The 19,140-nt window shown below is 38.3% G+C and overlaps 2 protein-coding genes across 4 annotated transcripts; both read left to right on the forward strand.

Moving 5' to 3' along the window:
- The first annotated feature begins 1,500 nt into the window (after positions 1-1,500).
- LOC101167287 (14-3-3 protein beta/alpha-1) lies at positions 1,501-5,905 on the forward strand. Its single transcript, XM_004070523.4, has 6 exons — positions 1,501-1,631; positions 2,707-3,008; positions 3,092-3,215; positions 3,616-3,779; positions 3,924-4,019; positions 4,100-5,905. The coding sequence occupies exons 2-6, from the start codon at positions 2,715-2,717 to the stop codon at positions 4,154-4,156; spliced, it is 735 nt and encodes a 244-aa protein (XP_004070571.1). The 5' UTR covers positions 1,501-1,631; positions 2,707-2,714; the 3' UTR covers positions 4,157-5,905.
- Positions 5,906-6,035: 130 nt separating this feature from the next.
- LOC101167536 (embryonic polyadenylate-binding protein) lies at positions 6,036-18,344 on the forward strand. 3 transcript variants are annotated; one of them, XM_011477242.3, is made up of 17 exons: positions 6,036-6,197; positions 7,290-7,496; positions 8,825-9,018; positions 9,117-9,232; positions 9,380-9,466; positions 9,732-9,871; positions 9,943-10,037; positions 10,673-10,810; positions 11,365-11,460; positions 11,682-11,942; positions 13,463-13,550; positions 13,641-13,760; positions 13,852-13,988; positions 16,172-16,280; positions 16,371-16,501; positions 16,874-16,950; positions 18,192-18,344. In XM_011477242.3, the coding sequence occupies exons 2-16, from the start codon at positions 7,304-7,306 to the stop codon at positions 16,934-16,936; spliced, it is 1,968 nt and encodes a 655-aa protein (XP_011475544.1). In that variant the 5' UTR covers positions 6,036-6,197; positions 7,290-7,303; the 3' UTR covers positions 16,937-16,950; positions 18,192-18,344. The 3 variants fall into 3 exon arrangements, with proteins under 3 accessions (XP_011475544.1, XP_020560398.1, XP_011475546.1); XM_020704739.2 differs by lacking the exon at positions 18,192-18,344 and adding an exon at positions 17,023-17,176; XM_011477244.3 differs by lacking the exon at positions 9,380-9,466 and having other exon boundaries at positions 18,192-18,238.
- The last annotated feature ends 796 nt before the right edge of the window (positions 18,345-19,140 follow it).

Below are 19,140 nucleotides of genomic sequence, written 5' to 3' on the forward strand. Positions count from 1 at the left end.
CAGCCCAGGACAGAGCCGGCCTGGGCTTTTGCAGCCTAAATAACGTGCTTTTGCAGCCTAAAATACAAGTTAACCAGGTTTTTAGAACAAATTTATCCAAATGGGTTCAGATAAAACTGATGACTGTTATATATTTTAGCTATTGTTGACTGGTCTTTTAAATCCTATTTCAATCATTCTTAAAGAAATGAAAGAGAATTTTTTAGCTAATTTTGAATTGAATTACAAATTTCCCTTCCATTCAGGACAGTATTTAAACCTCAGATGATTTATTACTTTTTTTTATTGTTTTCTTAATTCTACTGTATATAACCATGACTTGTATAGGAATTGAATCATGGCCTCTGTCTGTGAGGTTGATCCAGTAGTCTATAACAAATTACAAAGGGTTAGGAACATACATTCACTTTTTGAATAGACAAGGAATTTGTGAACAGTTTGAAGATGGATAGTTGAATACACAACAACAGGAACACTTTGACTGAAGATCTGCAAAACACAAATAAAAAAACCAGAGTTGGGATAAATGCTTAATTCACACAAATAAAATTTGGTCAATTTGAGAAAAAGAAAATATTTTTGTAGGCAATTTCTCTTTTTAAAACCGTTATCAAATCTATAACTTTATTAAACCTTTCTCTAAAAGAGTTTTTAAATAGGCATAAATTAAAGGACAGTGTTGATTAGTGTATTCATATTTACGTATTTTTGAGAAATTTTGAAGACCAGTTTATTTATTTTTTTAATTTGCAAACCACATTTGACTATTAGGTGTATTTTAATTGATAAAGCAATAGCTAAAAAATGTGTAGTTTTTAGCTGATTAATTTAATAATAGTTATGTTCCTCTCCTGGTGTGTAAAGAATCAGTAAAATGTTAAATGGACTTGCAAATGCAATGATTCTGCAATAACAATCTATAGAGAAAGTTGTACTTATCTTAACTTAAAGGTTGGAGCCACTACAGTGACCTTGATCTTTGACCTTGGTTTGCAAGATGGAGAACAAAGCTTTTAAAAGCACAAATTAATGAAAAATGTGCTTTAAACATTTTTTGAAGTAGTTGTGGATGTTTACTGGTGGTTTTAGATGTTTATCGATGTTAAAAATGTCAAAAACAGCAATGACAATGACCAAAAATGTAGTTTTAAAAAGTATTGTGCATAGATCTATAGGTTTAATATAGTAAAAATCGATCTTGTGAGTTACAAACAAGGACCAGCACCCATATTTTAGAGTAAATGTATGTTGTAGTTTTTTTTGTATTTTTTTTTTTTACATTTTTAAAATGTAAACGGGTTTTAAAATGTAGAAATACATAGTTGGATCCTTCAAACTGAGAGGCTGACGAGGTTCCAGAAAATTATAGCTGACAAAAACGTCAGAAACGTCAGATCTATTAGAGTATTTTTGAGTATAAATATTTCAAAAGTTAAAATTGTACTATCTTAGTTACACCTTTGCACACAGGCAGCGGCTGCATTACGTAAGGCAGATGTGCGGTGAGAAAGAAGGAAACAGAAGTGCCAGTGTAGCGGAAGTGGTACTGCCCTGTACGTTGAGCGAGACGGAGGACGGAGGCTGAATCGTCCAGAGAGCGAAAAAAAGCAGGATTAAAAGTCACACATTTTGTAAGTATACCGATCTAAATTGTTCGAATATCGCACGATAATACTGCATTTTCATTGGTACCTTATCGGATGAAGAGCTGTTGAAATTGTGTCCGGTTAAATTAATTTGAGAAGCCATCACCAGCGAGAGGCTAGCTAGCTGGTTTGTGAAAGGCTCGCTTTAGCGCTCTAGCTAGCTGCAGAGCTAACCGACGATCGGATTCCATGACACTTTGTTCTGACAGGCTCGTCTGCTCGGGCGGGCCCTGGTGTAGGAATTTAAAATGTATTTAGTCCCGAAGCAGTACATTAAAATACAGAACGTGAATCACTCACAGTTCAACCAAGGATGAATATATTTCGTAGAAAGCCACCACTGGTGTTTTATTTTATTAACGAGTCTCGCGCTGGCCTGCTTACTTCCATTTGGGCAGCGGCAGTCAGACGACGGTAGCTAACAGATTGTTAGCAACTCTTGTTGTTTTGCGTTATCAAGATAAATTAGCATCTTTAACCAACTGAAATCAGTTTGTAACACCCGTTTAAAGCCCAATTTGTAATAATTTCGATTTAGTTCCTTCTCATTTGTCATTTTTAGGGTTAGTGGACAGTGAAATGAATTAGCCCGCTAACGCTGTGTTAGCAACCCCTAGTAGGGGAGGGCATTAAAGCCTGACCCACCGAGGCTTCGGTTAGTTGTCGCAAAAGGATATAAAAATCAGAAGTAGAATATGCAACGAAACACCCACGAGTGTTTTAAATTTGACATAGTTTCGCTTTTTAGTTTCGGTAAAATTCATAAAGAAGAAAATGGGCGTAAACGGAATTGATAGTAGTTGAGCATCGCTAAAACTAGCTAGCAGCTAACCTTAGCAAATGTTGAGAATTGCTGACCCAAATGCCATGAGGCCTAGTGAGAAGTAAAAAAAAGACTAAATTCAGATTTTTTTTTCTGGTAATATTTACAACTGATTTACCTTTTAAAAAATACAAGTGGATTGTAGGTGGGCAAACACACATACGTGCACACACATTCTTTAATATCTGGATTCTTTGAATGTAATTTGATTTTATTCTGTATTTTCTTTTCTTACAGTCTAGAAAATGGATAAGAACGACCTGGTACAGAAGGCCAAGCTGGCTGAGCAGGCTGAGCGCTACGATGACATGGCTGCAGCTATGAAGTCGGTGACAGAGCAAGGAGCTGAGCTGTCAAATGAGGAGCGCAACCTTCTTTCTGTTGCCTACAAGAATGTGGTTGGAGCACGTCGTTCATCTTGGCGTGTGATTTCCAGCATTGAGCAGAAGACTGAGGGTAATGACAAAAAACAGCAGATGGCACGTGAATATCGGGAGAAGATAGAAACTGAGCTGCAGGACATCTGCCACGATGTGCTTGTAAGAGTTTATTTTATTGTTTTTAGTTTCCCAACTCTTGTATACAGGAAGTGTGAACATCATGTCTTAACTTTGTCTTTCAGGGGCTACTGGACAACTTTCTCATTGCCAACGCATCTTCTGCTGAAAGCAAGGTGTTCTATCTGAAAATGAAAGGTGACTATTATAGATACCTTTCTGAGGTTGCCTCTGGAGACATCAAGAAGGGTAAGTTGGAACATAACTTGTATTTCTGTTGATCTAGTGGGTAATTAGTACATTTAGTGATTATCTAAATGGAAAATGAGGTGTAGTTTTTTTTCCCTCTTATATAATTTCCAGCAACAGCTGCATAGTCTTATTAGTTTTTAGGTATTTTGATAACATTTACACACCTACCAGATTTAGAGCTGGTCATTTTGTGCAGGTATGCTTTACGATTTTGCACTAAGCTGGCAAACCATAAAGAATGTTGCAGCTAAAGAGCTTGTCCTTTTACTGAGATGGTGAAAGTAAGAAAAAAAAAAATGAAAAGGGAGTTTTAGACTTTAAAAGATTGTTATCTGGGTTTTATTTTAGTCTTCCACGAGTGTTTTTTCTAACAAAAAAAATTCTTGTTGTTTTGCAGATACCGTGGATAACTCCCAGCAGGCATACCAGCAAGCCTTTGACATTAGCAAAGGAGAGATGCAGCCAACACACCCAATCAGGCTTGGCTTGGCCCTTAACTTCTCGGTGTTCTATTATGAAATCCTCAACAACCCAGACAAGGCCTGCAGCCTGGCTAAGACGGTATGAAATGCTTTCTAAAGTCATAACTTTGAAGATAAGCTTTATGTTTTAACTATCGCTAAAGACTTTCCAAGCTGTGCCTCCTTCATTTCATGTTTAAAGTTTTTTTTTTTAATGCTTCCTTTCATTCATTCAATCTTTCAGGCGTTCGATGAAGCCATTGCTGAACTTGACACTTTGAACGAGGACTCTTACAAAGACAGCACCCTGATCATGCAACTACTAAGGGACAACCTGACTGTGAGCTTTACTCTGCACACTTGACTTTTTTTTTCCTGTTTCACAGGAAGTTGTAACGTTATCTTCTCTTTTCTTGCCAGCTGTGGACATCAGAAAACCAGGCAGATGAGGGAGAGACCGGAGACGGGGAAAACTAATGGAATTGCACTGTTTATCCACCTACACTCTTATCTTAAACACAGACAGCTTATATACATCCCCCTCCACTCCATCAGCCCCTCCCACTTCTGTATGACAAGCAGCCTGAATTGCTCCTGACAAACTAGTTTACCCCTCTCAGTTCACTGTGAGGTGACAGGGTAATTTTCAGTTGTTAGCAGATTCAGTCACTTTGTGGAAACATGTTGTATTGATTAGTGAGTCCATGTTGCTGTTCTTTTTTTTTTTTTGGTCAGCTTTGTGTGTAGGCCTGTGTGCAGTGTGTGAGCAAGTGTGAATGGATGTGAAAGATTGTGTGCATGTTCTGGGGTGGGGTAGGGGTGGGTGGGTGTTGTGAATTCTAATTGTCCTTCCAAATTCCTTTCGTCCCGGCTAGATTGTTGTGCATTTTTCACCCCATCTTTTGTTACTTTCTTATTTTGTGATTCCTCATATTTGCAGGTTTTATTGTATGGTAATTAAACTGGCAGTTAATTTTCCACCAAACACTGTGATGGTCGGTGTCCCCCCCCCTCCAAAAAAAGCAGGTCTTGTTTTTCCAGATGTGTACAATCCTATATCTAGCTAAATGCAATTCTGCTGTGGACTCATACAGAAGGAGGCTGGCTGTATTGTGACACTGACAACTTGGTGTAATGCTTCTTAAATCATGTTCACGAATTCACAGAGACAAATTTCTGAGGGACCCCATAAATTGTTATGTTAGATTTGTTCAGACATTAGGACATTCCACATTTAGCTTTTGGAAATGGCAGTGCTCCCTTTTTGGTTTGCCTTTTTTTTTTTCCCCTTTTTGAAACTAAGTATGGATTGTCATTGTAGTTTTACTCACTGTTCAGGTGCTGCTTGATCTAAGTACAATGAAAATTGTATGTGCGTAAAGATGTGGTTCCATGTATTTTTCAAGATTGACTATCATCTGTATGTAAAACTTAAAAGTAACCTTTTATTGATGTTAATTGAAAATGTCTTACCACACTGTATCAACCCTGCTTGCAAAAATATTCCTCTTAAAGCGGTTGTTTTCTCCAAAAAATATTGTGCCTGGCTTTCTCTTACAGCATTTAGTATTTTCTTATTAGGTAGCAGCATCCGCTTGTTTGGAGTCATAGAAAAGCTTAGAGCAGCTAAAGTCTCACCTCAATTTTTATCCAGGTGAATCTGTCTACTTGTGGAAAAATGATGGGAATTTGCTTAAAAAAAAGTCTGGTTGGTTTTAGTGGGTGGAAACAGCCATTTTATTCCTCGGGAAAGAACCTCAGTGTCACAATACCATTTTATCACCACTACATTCCACATTACTGTAGTTCAAGACACCATTCCACACCATAGGTGGTGGTCTGTTTACACTGACAGTGCTCCATTGAATTGAAACCTGACCTGTTTGGGGGAAAAAAAATGTCAGTTCATTATCATGCTTGATGAAAATGCAGTTAGTGAATGTGGAACGAAGCCTGTCTGTATATCAGGTATCTATTTGCTTTGTTTTTACTGATAAGTCTTATGGCTAAAATTTGCTTCTGTAACAGTCTATTACCCAGTGCACACACGTGGTTGTGAAAATTTAGAATAGCTATAAAATGCATTGACAACATGGAGATAAACAATGGTTGGTGTAATTCTAGCTTTGTGTTTATGTACTTAAAACCATTCTAGTTTCACTATACATGTAAGAAATAGGGAAGTGTCAAAGACCATTCAGTGAAATAAAGTTTTGTTTCAGATAAGAGGAAAATTACGTCTTTTTTTCTGCTCACGTTAAAACTGTAAAATAACGAGTAAAAAAGAAAACATAAAATCTCAAAAAGTTTTTTTGTCTAAAACATGTGATGACGTGACTAGTTTTAGGGAACTATTTCTTACCGCGGAAAGTGACGTTCCATCCAGGCCTTTCCACAGCCTAATTAAAGTAGTGTTGTGCAGTACAGGTGTGTTGCGGTTATAATTAAAAAAAAAAAAAACTACTGACGTGATCCAACAACTTGCTGCTCCAAAAAGTTAGACGTCCACGCTTTGAAAGTAAGTTTTTAAAAGTTAATTTGCCTGTCCCGCATTTAGTAGATTGAAGTCTGAGTCTTCGCCCTGCTAACCATGCTAGTTCTAATATATATGACGAGAAGAAAATAACCGCACTAAATTAAAATTTCACTTAATATTGTGGACAATTGTTACTTTTTTTAAAACGGTATTTACTCTACTTTAAATTTTAACTTCCCTTTCCACATAACATCCGTTTTTTTGAAATTCGTAAATTTAGCTTCAACGTTCACAGATGTCCGTCGTGTAGAACGCCCCCCCCACCCCCTACAATTTATCTTTCTTCAGGCCTCAACACCGTTAGGCTAAAACTCTGTCTACAAACAATGACGTGTGCTAAAATTTTAAAAATTAAATGTAATAGATATTTTTAATGGGTTTTGATAACACAAATTTATCAAAGGTTTTAATGGGGGGGGGGGGGGTAACCTATTAAATACAGCGTACGTAGTCTGAACGTAGAACTGCACGCCTTGATATTACTATAAAGTTGAAGATTTTTTATTTATTTTTTCTTTGCACAGATTTATTTCAAAGCTATGAACCACCTTAACATTTGAAGCGAGGGCTGAAACTACGATGAGGTCACAGGTGTGGAAAATTGACCAAAATTGCAAATGAAAAAGCGGGGGGTGTTCATTTTGTATTCGATCGTCATCGTGTCCTCGCTGAGGAAAACTCTTTAACCCTTGTGCTGTCTTAGATGACCCCACCCTTACATTGACGTGTTCTCCCTACCATGACAAAGGTGGATGAAGGTGGAAAGATTTCATTTAATCCATGGACACCAGTGAAGATTACAAATCATTAAAGAAAATAGGTTCAGAGCACTGTCAAGTGGGTCTAGATGACCCAACTCCCAATGTTAAAGTGCCTAGGATAGCACAAGTTATTTAGAATCATCATGTGGGCAATATCAGTAACCTTAAGACACACGGAATAATATGTGTTGATTTCACTAAGTCTTTAGCTGTATCATCATGGTTTTTGCAAGAGTATGCAAATAAACAATTGTGATGATCCAACGACTAAAAGTCATGTTTACAGCAATACTAATGTGACAATGTTTTGCAGCTGTCAAACACACGATGAACAGCGGTGGACCAGGGTATCCTCTCGCCTCTCTGTATGTTGGTGACCTACACCCTGATGTCACGGAGGCCATGCTTTACCAGAAGTTTTCCCCTGCTGGCCCCATCGTATCGATCCGTGTGTGCCGTGACATTATTACTCGCAGATCTCTGGGATATGCCTACATAAACTTCCAGCAACCAGCTGATGGTAACGCGTTTCTATCTAAACCACTTATGAGTTAACAAGGAGTGTGTACTGATTTACTAAAATATGGTTATTTAGAGTTTAAATGGATGCAGAAATTATTTTAATCTATAATGGAAATGGCAAAAAAACATTTTCTTTAGGAAATCATAGGTCTTGGGTAGATTTGATTAAACTGCAGAAATGACAACCTTTTTGATTTAAATGGCAACTTGCTTGGCAAAAGTCGTGAAATATTTTTTAAAACTTAAAGGGTGTATATCATGCTTTTCTTAAAGTTCCCCTAAGACTTTTTTTTAAATAAAAATGTTCCAAATTGTGTTTTAATTATTATTAAATTTTAACCAAATTCCCACAAGCTAAATGTCTTAAAAAGCCATTTTTCATGTTTTTGCTTGAATCCTGTTTCCAAAACCTCCTCTACATGGGCGTGGCCATTGGTGCTGAGCTGAGTAGCCCCGCCCTTGGCCCCCCCTTTCTGCAAGCTGCGTTTTGATGAGTGAAGAGCTTGACACAATAGGCCCCAAATGACACAGACTGACAGTCTCAATCCTCAAAAGTTTATCTTTAGAGATAAAGAAACGCTGAAAAGTGATTTATTTTTTAAATTTTTATTTTCAAAAAAGGCCATTTGAAAGAGGCTAATTTGTGATGTAGAAAATACGCTGGGTGGGCCACTCCACCCCTCTCCTCCTGGCCTGCTCATGTTCAAGTGTGCATGATTAATGGAAAGATGATGGAAAATAAACACCTATGTACTGTATTAGTCTTAGAAGAGCTGCAGTGCTCCCCCGCTTATTTGCGTTTAAATATTTGTAGTTTCACGTATTCGTGCATTTCTTTTTTCAGTGAGGCGAGTCCTCGGTTCATCCCAAAAGCTCAGACTTATACATAAGACTTTTCAGTCTGAAGGTGCTGCTGCAGGAATTTCTGAGGAAAGGTGGCGGAGATGAAGAGCACACGGTTCTCCGTGTTCATGAATTCTGCATACTCGCCGGGATCTCTGGTGTCTAGCCCTCATGAATATGGGGGAGAATACTGTATAGATGCTAGTATCTGACTCTAAATGTCTTAGAGAAAAAAACACAAGTTTTTAAAATTTTTGTTTAAAATGACACACTCCTAATTAAAATACCACTGGGAAGGCTTTTCTAAAACAGATCAAAAGATGATCGGAGTGGGACTCTGAAGACTTTACAACTTTGATTTGTACTACTTGCACAAATTGTGGGAGAGGTTAAACCCGGTGCAGGACTTTGGTGGCCCGTGACTAACCTCATTATTTTTAAAATAAGGTTTGTTTAGCGTCATTGTCTAAAATCTTGTTTTAGCGGAGTGTGCCCTGGATACCATGAACTATGATGTCATCAAGGGTCGGCCAATTCGAATAATGTGGTCTCAGCGAGACCCGGCTCTCCGGAAGTCTGGTGTGGGTAACATCTTTATCAAGAACATAGATGACTCTATCGACAACAAGGCGCTGTATGATACCTTCTCAGCCTTTGGCAATATTTTGTCCTGTAAGGTAAGTCATAGAACACAGTCCCTGTTGGCTCTGTGAATGGTTCATACTTTGCTATTATATGAAGTGGAAAGTCTCCATAGTTAAGTTTTGCTTTGCAGGTTGTCTGTGATGAGAGAGGATCCAAAGGCTATGGCTTTGTTCACTTTGAGACCCAGGAGGCGGCAAACCGAGCCATTGAAACCATGAATGGGATGCTGCTTAATGACCGAAAAGTGTGAGTTTTTATTTTGAACCCTTGCATAGCAGGTGTCTGACTGAAAAGCTTGGGCAGTGTAGAGAAGAAAGTGTTTAAATTTCACATGAAAATCAATGGAAAAAATGGCATAGACTGTTTGCAGATTACCTCTCTGTTTTTGCTTAGTGAAAAGACAGGTAAAAAGGTGGAACATGGTATTATCAACCCAGAACTCCGCTCCCTGTGGAAAAAATGTCAGTTCTTCCAGAGTAGGTCAGTTGTTGGTAGGCTTTGTATCCAGGGTTTGTTTTATTTTGTCTTTTGTAATTTTTTATAGGGATGGGCATGGTGATGCTAAAAAAGATGAGACTATTTGAAACCCATTTATCATAAGTTCTGAGATATTTTCTGTTTTTGTTCATTTGTATTAACTGTATTGTTTTTTTTTTTTTTTTTTTTTTTTTTATTAATTTTTCTCATTCTTTGACTTGTAATTTAGATTTTTCTTTTGGGGGGGGGGGGTTGTTTCTTGCTCCAGGTTTGTTGGCCACTTTAAGTCTCGTAAAGAGAGGGAGGTAGAATTTGGTACTAAGGTCATGAAGTTCACAAATATCTACATCAAAAACTTTGGAGACAACTTGACGGATGAAAAACTGAAGGAAGCGTTTTCTGCATTTGGTAAGAGAAGTTTAAACTATTTCCTACAGGGTCAAAGGATCGTTGTTTAATGCCGTCTTGTCTGCTCTCAGGGAAGACCCTGAGTGTTCGAGTCATGAGGGATGAGAAGGGACGCTCCCGAGGATTTGGCTTCGTGAATTATGCTCATCATGAAGATGCTCAGAAAGTAACATCTGTCTAATAGTTTGTCTGTCAAGCATCATCTAAGAATGTTACTTCCTAATTTTCTTTATTTTTTTTCCCACCAGCAAAGAGCATGCTTTTAAAACCCAACATAAATATATTTAATACGCCTATTTTCTCCACTTTTTTTTCTTTTTGCGCTCTAGATTCATTTTCCCTTTTTTTATTTAAACAAAAGAAACTGCACACGCTTTTTGCATAAACATGAAAGAATACTTTATTTTAAACCCCCTTATATTGGTAAAAGAGACGGTGACTAAAAAGATTTAGTAGATTTGATAGATATAGTTGAGATCTCATGATGCTGCTCTTAGACCACCTCCATTTTTATGAAAGTGTAAACTACTAGTGTCTAACCTTTCTGGTGACCTTTTTAGCATCAACGTCGCTGTTTTCCCCTCATTTGTTTTTGTTTTTTAGACATGCATTAAATTTATTTCAATATAAATGGGCATTGGTGCTGGAAAGATTAATTTAAAGGGGGGGGGGGCTATAATTAAATATTACAAACTTGATGTCTGGGTAATATTGGAATTTCTGTGACTGCATGGTAATTAATATAGGTACATTTTTTTTGTATATTTTTTTGTGTTTAACTAAACGTGACTTTCTACTCAGGCTGTGGATGAGATGAATGGAAAGGAGATGAATGGGAAGATCATTTATGTAGGGCGAGCCCAGAAGCGTCTAGAGCGCCAGGGGGAGCTGAAGCGCAAGTTTGACCAACTGAAACAAGATCGCATACAGAGATATCAGGTCTGTGTGGTGTTTGTAAATATAATTACCGGTAGACAGATTTCTTTTAAGGAAATGAACCTAACATCCATGTCTTTTCTCACTCGAGTAGAATGACAGGCATTTACCCTTTTCTTGTTTCTATTGGCTTCTTTATATTTGCAAATGTCATGGGCTTTGTCACTATCACTTTGGACTTATAATGTTTAAGTACTTTTGTCCATTATAAAACTGCAAACCAATCGATGTCTACAGCCGGTTGGAAGTTTGGTGCCTTGCTGAGGGATGAGACCCTTGTAGAATGCTCCAGTGTTTGGCAGAACGTTCTTGGTCATGTTAAAATAAAGGTTTCTGTGATTGAAGAATCAGTTTGGAGACTGACCTACAAATGACTTCTTCTAGTCACTGTTGTCTTCAGTGTCTTTTTTTTGCCTCAGTGGATTTTTTAAACTGTTAACTTTATAGATTTAAACATCATGCAGTTAGGAGTAGACATCCTCTTCCTTTTTTTTAATAAGTGCCCTGTGTTTAGTGGTGCAAAACACTGAAAAGAAACTTCTCTAAAAACTTTTTAGGGCGTTAATCTGTATGTGAAGAACTTGGATGATAGCATTGACGATGAGAGACTAAGAAAGGAGTTTTCCCCGTATGGAACCATCACAAGTGCTAAGGTGGGATTTACTCATTCAACTAATTCACGAGTAAAAATGACAAGTGCATTGTACTAAATGAATCACTGTTTTGATAAAATTGGGTTCTGGGAATGTTATCATCTTGCAGGGGTGTCTTACAGCCTCTTGTTCATCTGCCTGAACTTTTCTTATTCCACAAAGTTTGTACTTTAAATACTATAGTAACCTTTTCTGAAGTTGATCTCTTGTGCTTTTCACAGGTGATGACTGAGGCCGGCCAAAGCAAAGGCTTTGGCTTTGTGTGTTTCTCCTCTCCAGAGGAAGCAACAAAAGCAGTAACGGAAATGAACGGCAGAATTGTTGCAACCAAGCCGCTGTATGTCGCTCTGGCTCAACGCAGGGAGGAGCGTAAAGCCATTCTTACAAATAAATACATGCAGAGAATGGCTACACTGAGAACCATGCCCAGCCCAATCATCGATTCATACCACCAGTCTGGATACTACATGACTGTTCCGCAGGTATGGACTTAGAAACAATCAGTGGACAAAAGGGCAGCGTTCCCTTGTTAAATAACCTGCAATAGGTGAAGTAGTATTGCTGATGTTTTCCACTCATAAACCACTCAATAAACACTAAATTCACTTTTCTTTGACCGCCATTAACATTTTCTCTTGCTTAAACTCTATGTTCAAACCTTTATATAGAAAAAAAAAAGTCTAGTATTGTAGAAATAAAAAAAATCTGCTTCGGATGAAGATTTATGTAAGTCTGGCAAACTGCATGTGCTGCGTCTCTATACAATAGACTGAAGAGATTGACTGACGAGATCGAAAGCCAATCAGGATTCAGAACACGGTGTGCTGTTTTAAAAGAGCATAAAAATTTGTGGTGGAAAAACAAATCTGCAAAGCAGCAAGACTGCAAAGGTGAACCAAAATATAGCGAGGGAACAGTGTACAGTGCTGTGAAAACTCAACTGCCTCTTCCTACGTTTTTATATTTTCTTAAATATACATTTGTCATACTTGAATAATTTCAATCCCCTTAAGTAAATATACCAGTATTAAAAAAACACATGTAAAAAGTAATATAGAAATGTTAGTTTTTAGTTTATTTTGTTTGTTAGCCCCGTCTGTACTCATTTCTTTAGTAGGAAGACGAGAGTTTAACCGTTTTTATTTTTGGTCCTGTTAAATGTCATAAGTCCTCTGTGGTGACAGAACACTGGTGAGCAGAAAGGGTGGAGGTAGCAGACAGTAAACGTTTAGCTTTATTACTGTTTTCCACATTTTGCATTTTTCTCACCTGTCTGAGCAGCTTCTGTCAGATTCAAGATTGTTTTCATTGAGACATAAAGTAATCTCGCCTTATGAGCTCAAACATTGTTACATCCAAACAAAGATTCAGGGTAGATGGTACCAATAGTTACTGAACTGTTTTCTATACGCTCTTAATTTGTACTAAGCAATAACAAAGTTTATGTCTTGAAGTTTAGTTGTGGTATCTGGATTTATTGTCTTCTCTTTTTTAAATATTTGCAGGGTTCGTACGGTCATGAAAACCTGGAAAAGTTTTGGAAATTAAAAATGCAATTTCTATTTTAGAAAAAGTAATGTTGGCGTTACTATTGCATTCAATAGAAAAACATTCACAGGTGATCTTCGCTCAAATCTTTTGTGATTTTGATTCTAATATTTTTTAAGAACCACAAAAGCAAAGAACTCCAAAAAGGCAGCTACTAAGCTCATCTGCTCATAAAAACGAAGACGAGCTGCAAATAAAAGTTGAAAAGCCACATTGTGTCCGTGTCATAGACACGATCCGTTCTGTTGACGTGTTCATCACTGTCGCCAGTCTTTCTTCTTCCTACTCTATCCTCAAACATTACACATGCCCTCTTAATTATTTTTTAAATTCTTTTATATTTGAAGTTGAGAGCAGATAAAACCACGGTTGAGAAAGATCTCATGAGGGCCCAATTTTTCTTCGACCATTTCTGATGTGCATACCTTGTATTTGAAACCACTTGTTCCTGCAGCCTCCCACTCGCTCTTTCTACAACCACAATGCTGTCAGCAATGTGAGGCCCATCCCTCGTTGGCCAGGACAACCGCAGAGACCACAGGGTGAGTGAGGTCTTATGTCTCTTTAATCCTTTATGTAGCTGCAGGTAAGTACATTTCTTTAGTGTGTGCATGTTGTCTTCATGTTTTCAGACCCTTACTCATCCCATATTGTTGGTGGCTCTTTTGCTCGCCGTGGATCAACTACAATTACTACAGTGAAGCAGGCTTCCACTCAGGCTCCACGCATCATAGCATCCACACAAAAGACAAGTACTTAATCTGTGATGGTACACATGTATCTCACCCGTTTCTAAATGTTTCAGTCATAAAGATGGTTTGTGGCATGTTTGATATTCTTCAGACAACATTGGGACTCAGACTGTAGGGGGGCGCGCAGATGTAGCTGGTGTCCTCAGAAGTGGCCAGTACAAGTACTCCTCTGCAGTGAGAAACCCACTGCATGTTGTGACGGTGCCTGCACCTATGACGAGGTCACAGGTAATGTTGGCTTTGCTCTGTAGCTCTGAGCTGCTAGGTCTGACCAACTGATAACATTTTACACTACACTGCCAAACCTGCTGTTCACTATTATGAAGTTAGGTGAATTCCCATTTGTTGTCTGTTAGTATGACATTGGCTCATCCTGCACAGGTCATAGTTTCAGATCTTCTGGGAAGGCCTTTAATAAAGTTCTCATTGTCGGCTGACTTGCACTAACATTTTATCTGGTCTGCCATTTTGTGAAGTTCAAGTCCTTCCCAATTGGTTCTGCTTTGCTGCGATATGACTGACAGAGGAATATTTAGTGGAAATGTCATGACCGAGTTTCAAGCACATGTTGGATCCTGTCACAGTACCACCCTGGAATTCTCTGATCTCCTAGGGATGTCCCATTGTTCATAATTCAAAGAAAACATGGTTATACTCCCGATTTTATACACCTTTAGTCATTGAGGTACACTGGAATGGTGTGGGCTAAAGGCAAGGCAAGTTTATTTGTATAGCACAATTCGTACAGAACGTAATTCAAGGTTCTTCACAAAACAGGAAAATGCATTAAAATCACAATACATAACCGTGCAAAGATTAAAAACATACATAATCATTAGAAAATTTACTTTAAAAGAAAGGAAAGGGAAAATAAAATGAAAAGAGGTGCGAATAAGGACCATTCAGTTATATACACGGCTGAACAGGAATTCTTTGACTCTGGATTTGAACCGTAACACAGTAGAGGCATGTCTGAACCTCAGGGAGACTGTTCTAGCTTTTAGCTGCACAAGACTGAAACGCTGATTCCCCTTGTTCAGTCCTGACTCTGGGCACCCGCAGAAGGCCGGTCCCCGAGGTCCTCAGAGTCCGAGATGGTTCTATGGTGCTAACATGTCAGAGATGTACTTTGGTGCAAGGCCATGGAGAGACTTGTAAACGAGCAGAGCTGCTTTAAAGTCTATTCTTTGAGCTACAGGAAGCCAGTGCAGAGAGCTGGGCATAGGACTGATGTGATGGTACTTCCTGGCTCTGGTCAGGACTCAAGCAGCAGCGCTCTGGATGTACTGAAACTGTTTTACAGCTCGTTTAGGGAGGCCAGTGAGCAGGCCGTTACAGTAATCTAACCTACTGGAGACAAATGCATGAATAAGTATCTCCAGGTCTGGCTTTGACACTGTATTTAATTTTGGCAATGTTTTTTAGATGGTAAAATGCTGCTGATGTTACTGACTTGGGATGGCTGTTAAAGTTCAGGTCAGAATCCATGATTACCTCTAGGTTTCTGACTTGATTTGAAGCTTTTAGAGACAAAGAGTGAAGGTAACTGCTGACACTTTCTCTTTGTTTCTGTGGACCAAAGACAATGACTTCTGTCTTGTCTGAGTTTAGCTGGAGGAAGTTGTTTTGCATCCAAGCACTGATCTGTTGGATGCAACAACTGAGTGAATCCAACAGCCCATATTCACCTGCTGTCAGTGACACATACATCATCTGCATATTTGTGATAAGATATGTTATTACTGCGAATTAACTGACCTAGTGGGAGCAGGTAGAGGTTGAACAAAAGAGGTCCCAGGATGGATCCCTGGGGCACACCACAGTTCAAGGCCATGCATTCTGAGACACAACTCCCAATTTCAACTAAATATTTCCTGTCTTCTAGATGGGACTTGAACCAACAAAAGGCAGAGCCAGAACTTCCAACCCAGTCTTGGAGCCTGTGTAAAAGGATCCCATGATCATTAGTGTCAAAAGCAGCGCTCAGGTCTAGCAGGATTAAGACAGACTTCACCAGCGTCTGTGTTTAGGTGGATGTTGTTAGTTACCTTGATAAGAGCAGTTTCTGTGCTATGATGGGTTCTAAAAGATCAGAAGAATTGTTTATTAAAAGAAAGTCAGTGAAGTGTTGGTAAACAAATTTTTCCAGGACTTTTCCTCTAAATGGCAAGTTTGAGATGGGTCTGTTATTGTTCAATACTGTGACATCAAGATTGCTCTTCTTCAGGAGAGGTTTAATAGCTGCAGTTTTTAAGGCCTCTGGAAATGTTCCAGATTGAAGCAACATTTTAACTATTTGAGTAATTGGTGCTGACAAAATGTTCAGTACAGTCTAATACATGAATACACTGCAGGAGGGTCTGAAAAGGCTTCTAGCAAAAAAGGTTTACAGTCTGACTTGATGTGCATAGGTTGTTCCTGTTTCCATGGTGGAACCACCTGTACATATCCTTGGCCCAGAGCCGCTCACTGCCTCAATGCTGGCTGCAGCTCCACCCATGGACCAGAAACAACTTCTCGGTGTGGATTGCAAACATTTATTTTTATTTATTTAGTATACATATTGTAGCAGTTTTTGAATGATTGTTTCTCTCCCTCTCTCCCACACAGGGGACCGGCTTTACCCTCTGATCCTTGCTCAACAGCCAAACCTGGCAGGAAAAATTACTGGGATGTTGCTGGAGATCGACAACTCTGAGCTGCTGCATATGCTGGAGTCGCCAGAGTCCCTGAAATCCAAGGCAGTTGGCTTGTCTAGAGCACTTTATGTTGTTATGTATACAATGTTTGTTCGTTAAGATGTGATTTGTGTTAGGAATTAGTTTTTGTTGAGTATGTGTAAAGAAATTATCTTAAATCATTATCAGAAACATGCAAAAGAGTAGAATTGATTCATTTGAAAGATGTCTTGCCTGCATTTCATAACCTGACATATTGCTACAATGGGATTGACTTCTGTTTCACTCAGTTATTTAAATTTGTCCACTTTGCACTAAGTTAAAATTTTAAGTATAGGGTCCACATTCACTACCTTTGAGCTTTATGGTGTTTAATCTGGTAAATACCAAAAGGGGGAATGTTGTGTAATGACTGTATTTTTTGTGTCTGGTAAGGTGGATGAGGCCATTGCTGTCCTGCAGGCTCATCAAGCAAAGGACTGTTCTCCAAAGAAGTGAAGCCATTCTTTCAGGTTTGCAAAAGCTTAATTCAATAGTTTGTTTTGTTCTGTATCCATTTTCTTAACCCGCTACAGTATTCGCAGGGGTTAGGGACCAGAGACACCCGTGAATCCGGAGAACTACACCCCACCCACCCCACGCTCAAAGAATGTTTCACCGATCCCTTTCAAAAACTCTTCAGAAACCTTTCTGATGCTTAATAAAACATGTATTAAATAACATTGGAATATTGCTCAACATAGAGGTTATTATTTTTTCGTTCAGAGCAATAGATTGTAGCACAACGTACTTTATAACACACATTAGTGTGTGCCTGTGCTCCCTCCATCAGTTAAGTGTGAGAGGTCCTGCATCACGATGTGAGCGTCGGGCATGTAACGTCAGTCCAGAGGGGAAACAAATTCTGGCAGGGGAAACATTTTGGCACAACACCGTTCCATCCATTATTCATTCATTCATTCAGATGAAAATATTGTCACCGATTTTTTTTTTTTTTTTTATTTATTTATTTATTTTTTTAATTATCTTCAGCGTTTCAGGATAAATAGGGGACACTTTAGAGAAACCAATGCGATGTAGCATGTTTTTGGATTGTGGGAGGGAGCTAAAGTAACCAGAGAGAGACCACGCATGCACGAGGAGAACATGTAAACTCCTCACAGAAAGGGCCCTGCAAGAACTGAAACCACGGCCTTCTCACTGTAAGGCGAGAGCGCTCACCACTGCGCCACCATACAGTCTGCTCTATGTCCATCAAACACAAGATGGAAATGAGACGAGAATGTTTAGAATGTCTAATTTTAATTTAGATCAATAGTTAAGCTCTAAAGAGCTCCATCAGTTGTTCCCCTCTGAGTCAACCAAGCTGTTTGGTTACAGTTTGTCTTCAGTTTATTTGATTTTATTTTTATTATTTTTAGTAAAAATTGATTTGGTTTTGAAGACATTTAAGATGGCGGTTTTGTGGATTCTGCTTCTTTATTTAATCAATAAGTGCTTTGTTCCCACTTCTTTCTCCTGAGACGTCAGAAACCAAAAAACAAAAGCCAACAAACGGTTGATTTTTTTTAAAAAAAAAATTCGTTTTGTAAGGAAAGATGGAAACAGTTCTCTGAGAAACATGAAGGAACCGCAAGAAACGAGAAACTTTTTAAAAATGTTTTTCATTGTTTTATATGTGAAAAAACGTTTTGTTTATATAATCCAGTTAATGATTTTCCAAGAAATGCCTAAACATTTTCTTTCTTTTCAGGTGTTGGCGGGTTTCTGGTGGAAGTTAAAAGTTAATATTTTGGGATGAAAAAAAAATCCAACTTCATGTTAACATTGAGAGGTTTTCTGAAGTCAAATCTGTTTTGTTGTTCAACTTTTGTTAGAAGATAAAGTTTGCAGGGCATGCATTAAACCTGTGTGGTGTCGTTTGTTGGTGTTTTTGCAACATTATACAATTTTATCTCAATTACTTTATTGCCATAAGCAGAAGTTTCACTACAATTTACTTAATACTAGTTTCTTGCACCATATTTTCTTCTTGGCTAAATTTAAATTAAAAAGGTTAACCCTTGTGCTATCTTAGATGACCCCACCCTTACATTGATGTGTTCTCCCTACCATGACAAAGGTGGATAAAGGTGGAAAGATTTCATGTAATCCATGGACACCAGTGAATATCACAAATCATTGAAGGAAAAAGGTTCAGAGCACTGTCTAGTGGGTCTAGATGACCCAACTCCCAATGTTAAAGTGCTTAGGATAGCACAAGGGTTAATTAATGGTACTCAAATTAGTTGGGTTCCAGTAGAATTACATTTGGTTTTGTTTGTAACTAACATTCATTTTAAACGTTTCTTAAAGCCATTTTGTTGTGGAAAAAGCTCCTTTAAAATAACTCATTAAATATTCGTTGGAAGGGTGTTTAGTTTTTTCTATGTTTTTAAAACTATTAACTTAACGTTTTTGCTAAAACCAAATAAAACTGTTGTTCCCGATAAAATATCTGAAGTATCCGCGGTAAATCTCGCGATAGCAGAGATCTCGTTGCTACACCATTATGTTTGCCAAATATAGCTGATGCACGGGCGCCATCTTCTTTACAGCGCTGATGCGGTAGAAGCTCAGCGCTGGCTCATTGACCTGTTTTTGACGTTTATATTGTGATGGTAGTCCAAATAAAATAAACGCCGACTTTAATGAGATTCGCA

The sequence above is a fragment of the Oryzias latipes genome, chromosome 7, assembly GCF_002234675.1.
Source record: "Oryzias latipes chromosome 7, ASM223467v1".
Classification (NCBI taxonomy): domain Eukaryota; kingdom Metazoa; phylum Chordata; class Actinopteri; order Beloniformes; family Adrianichthyidae; genus Oryzias; species Oryzias latipes.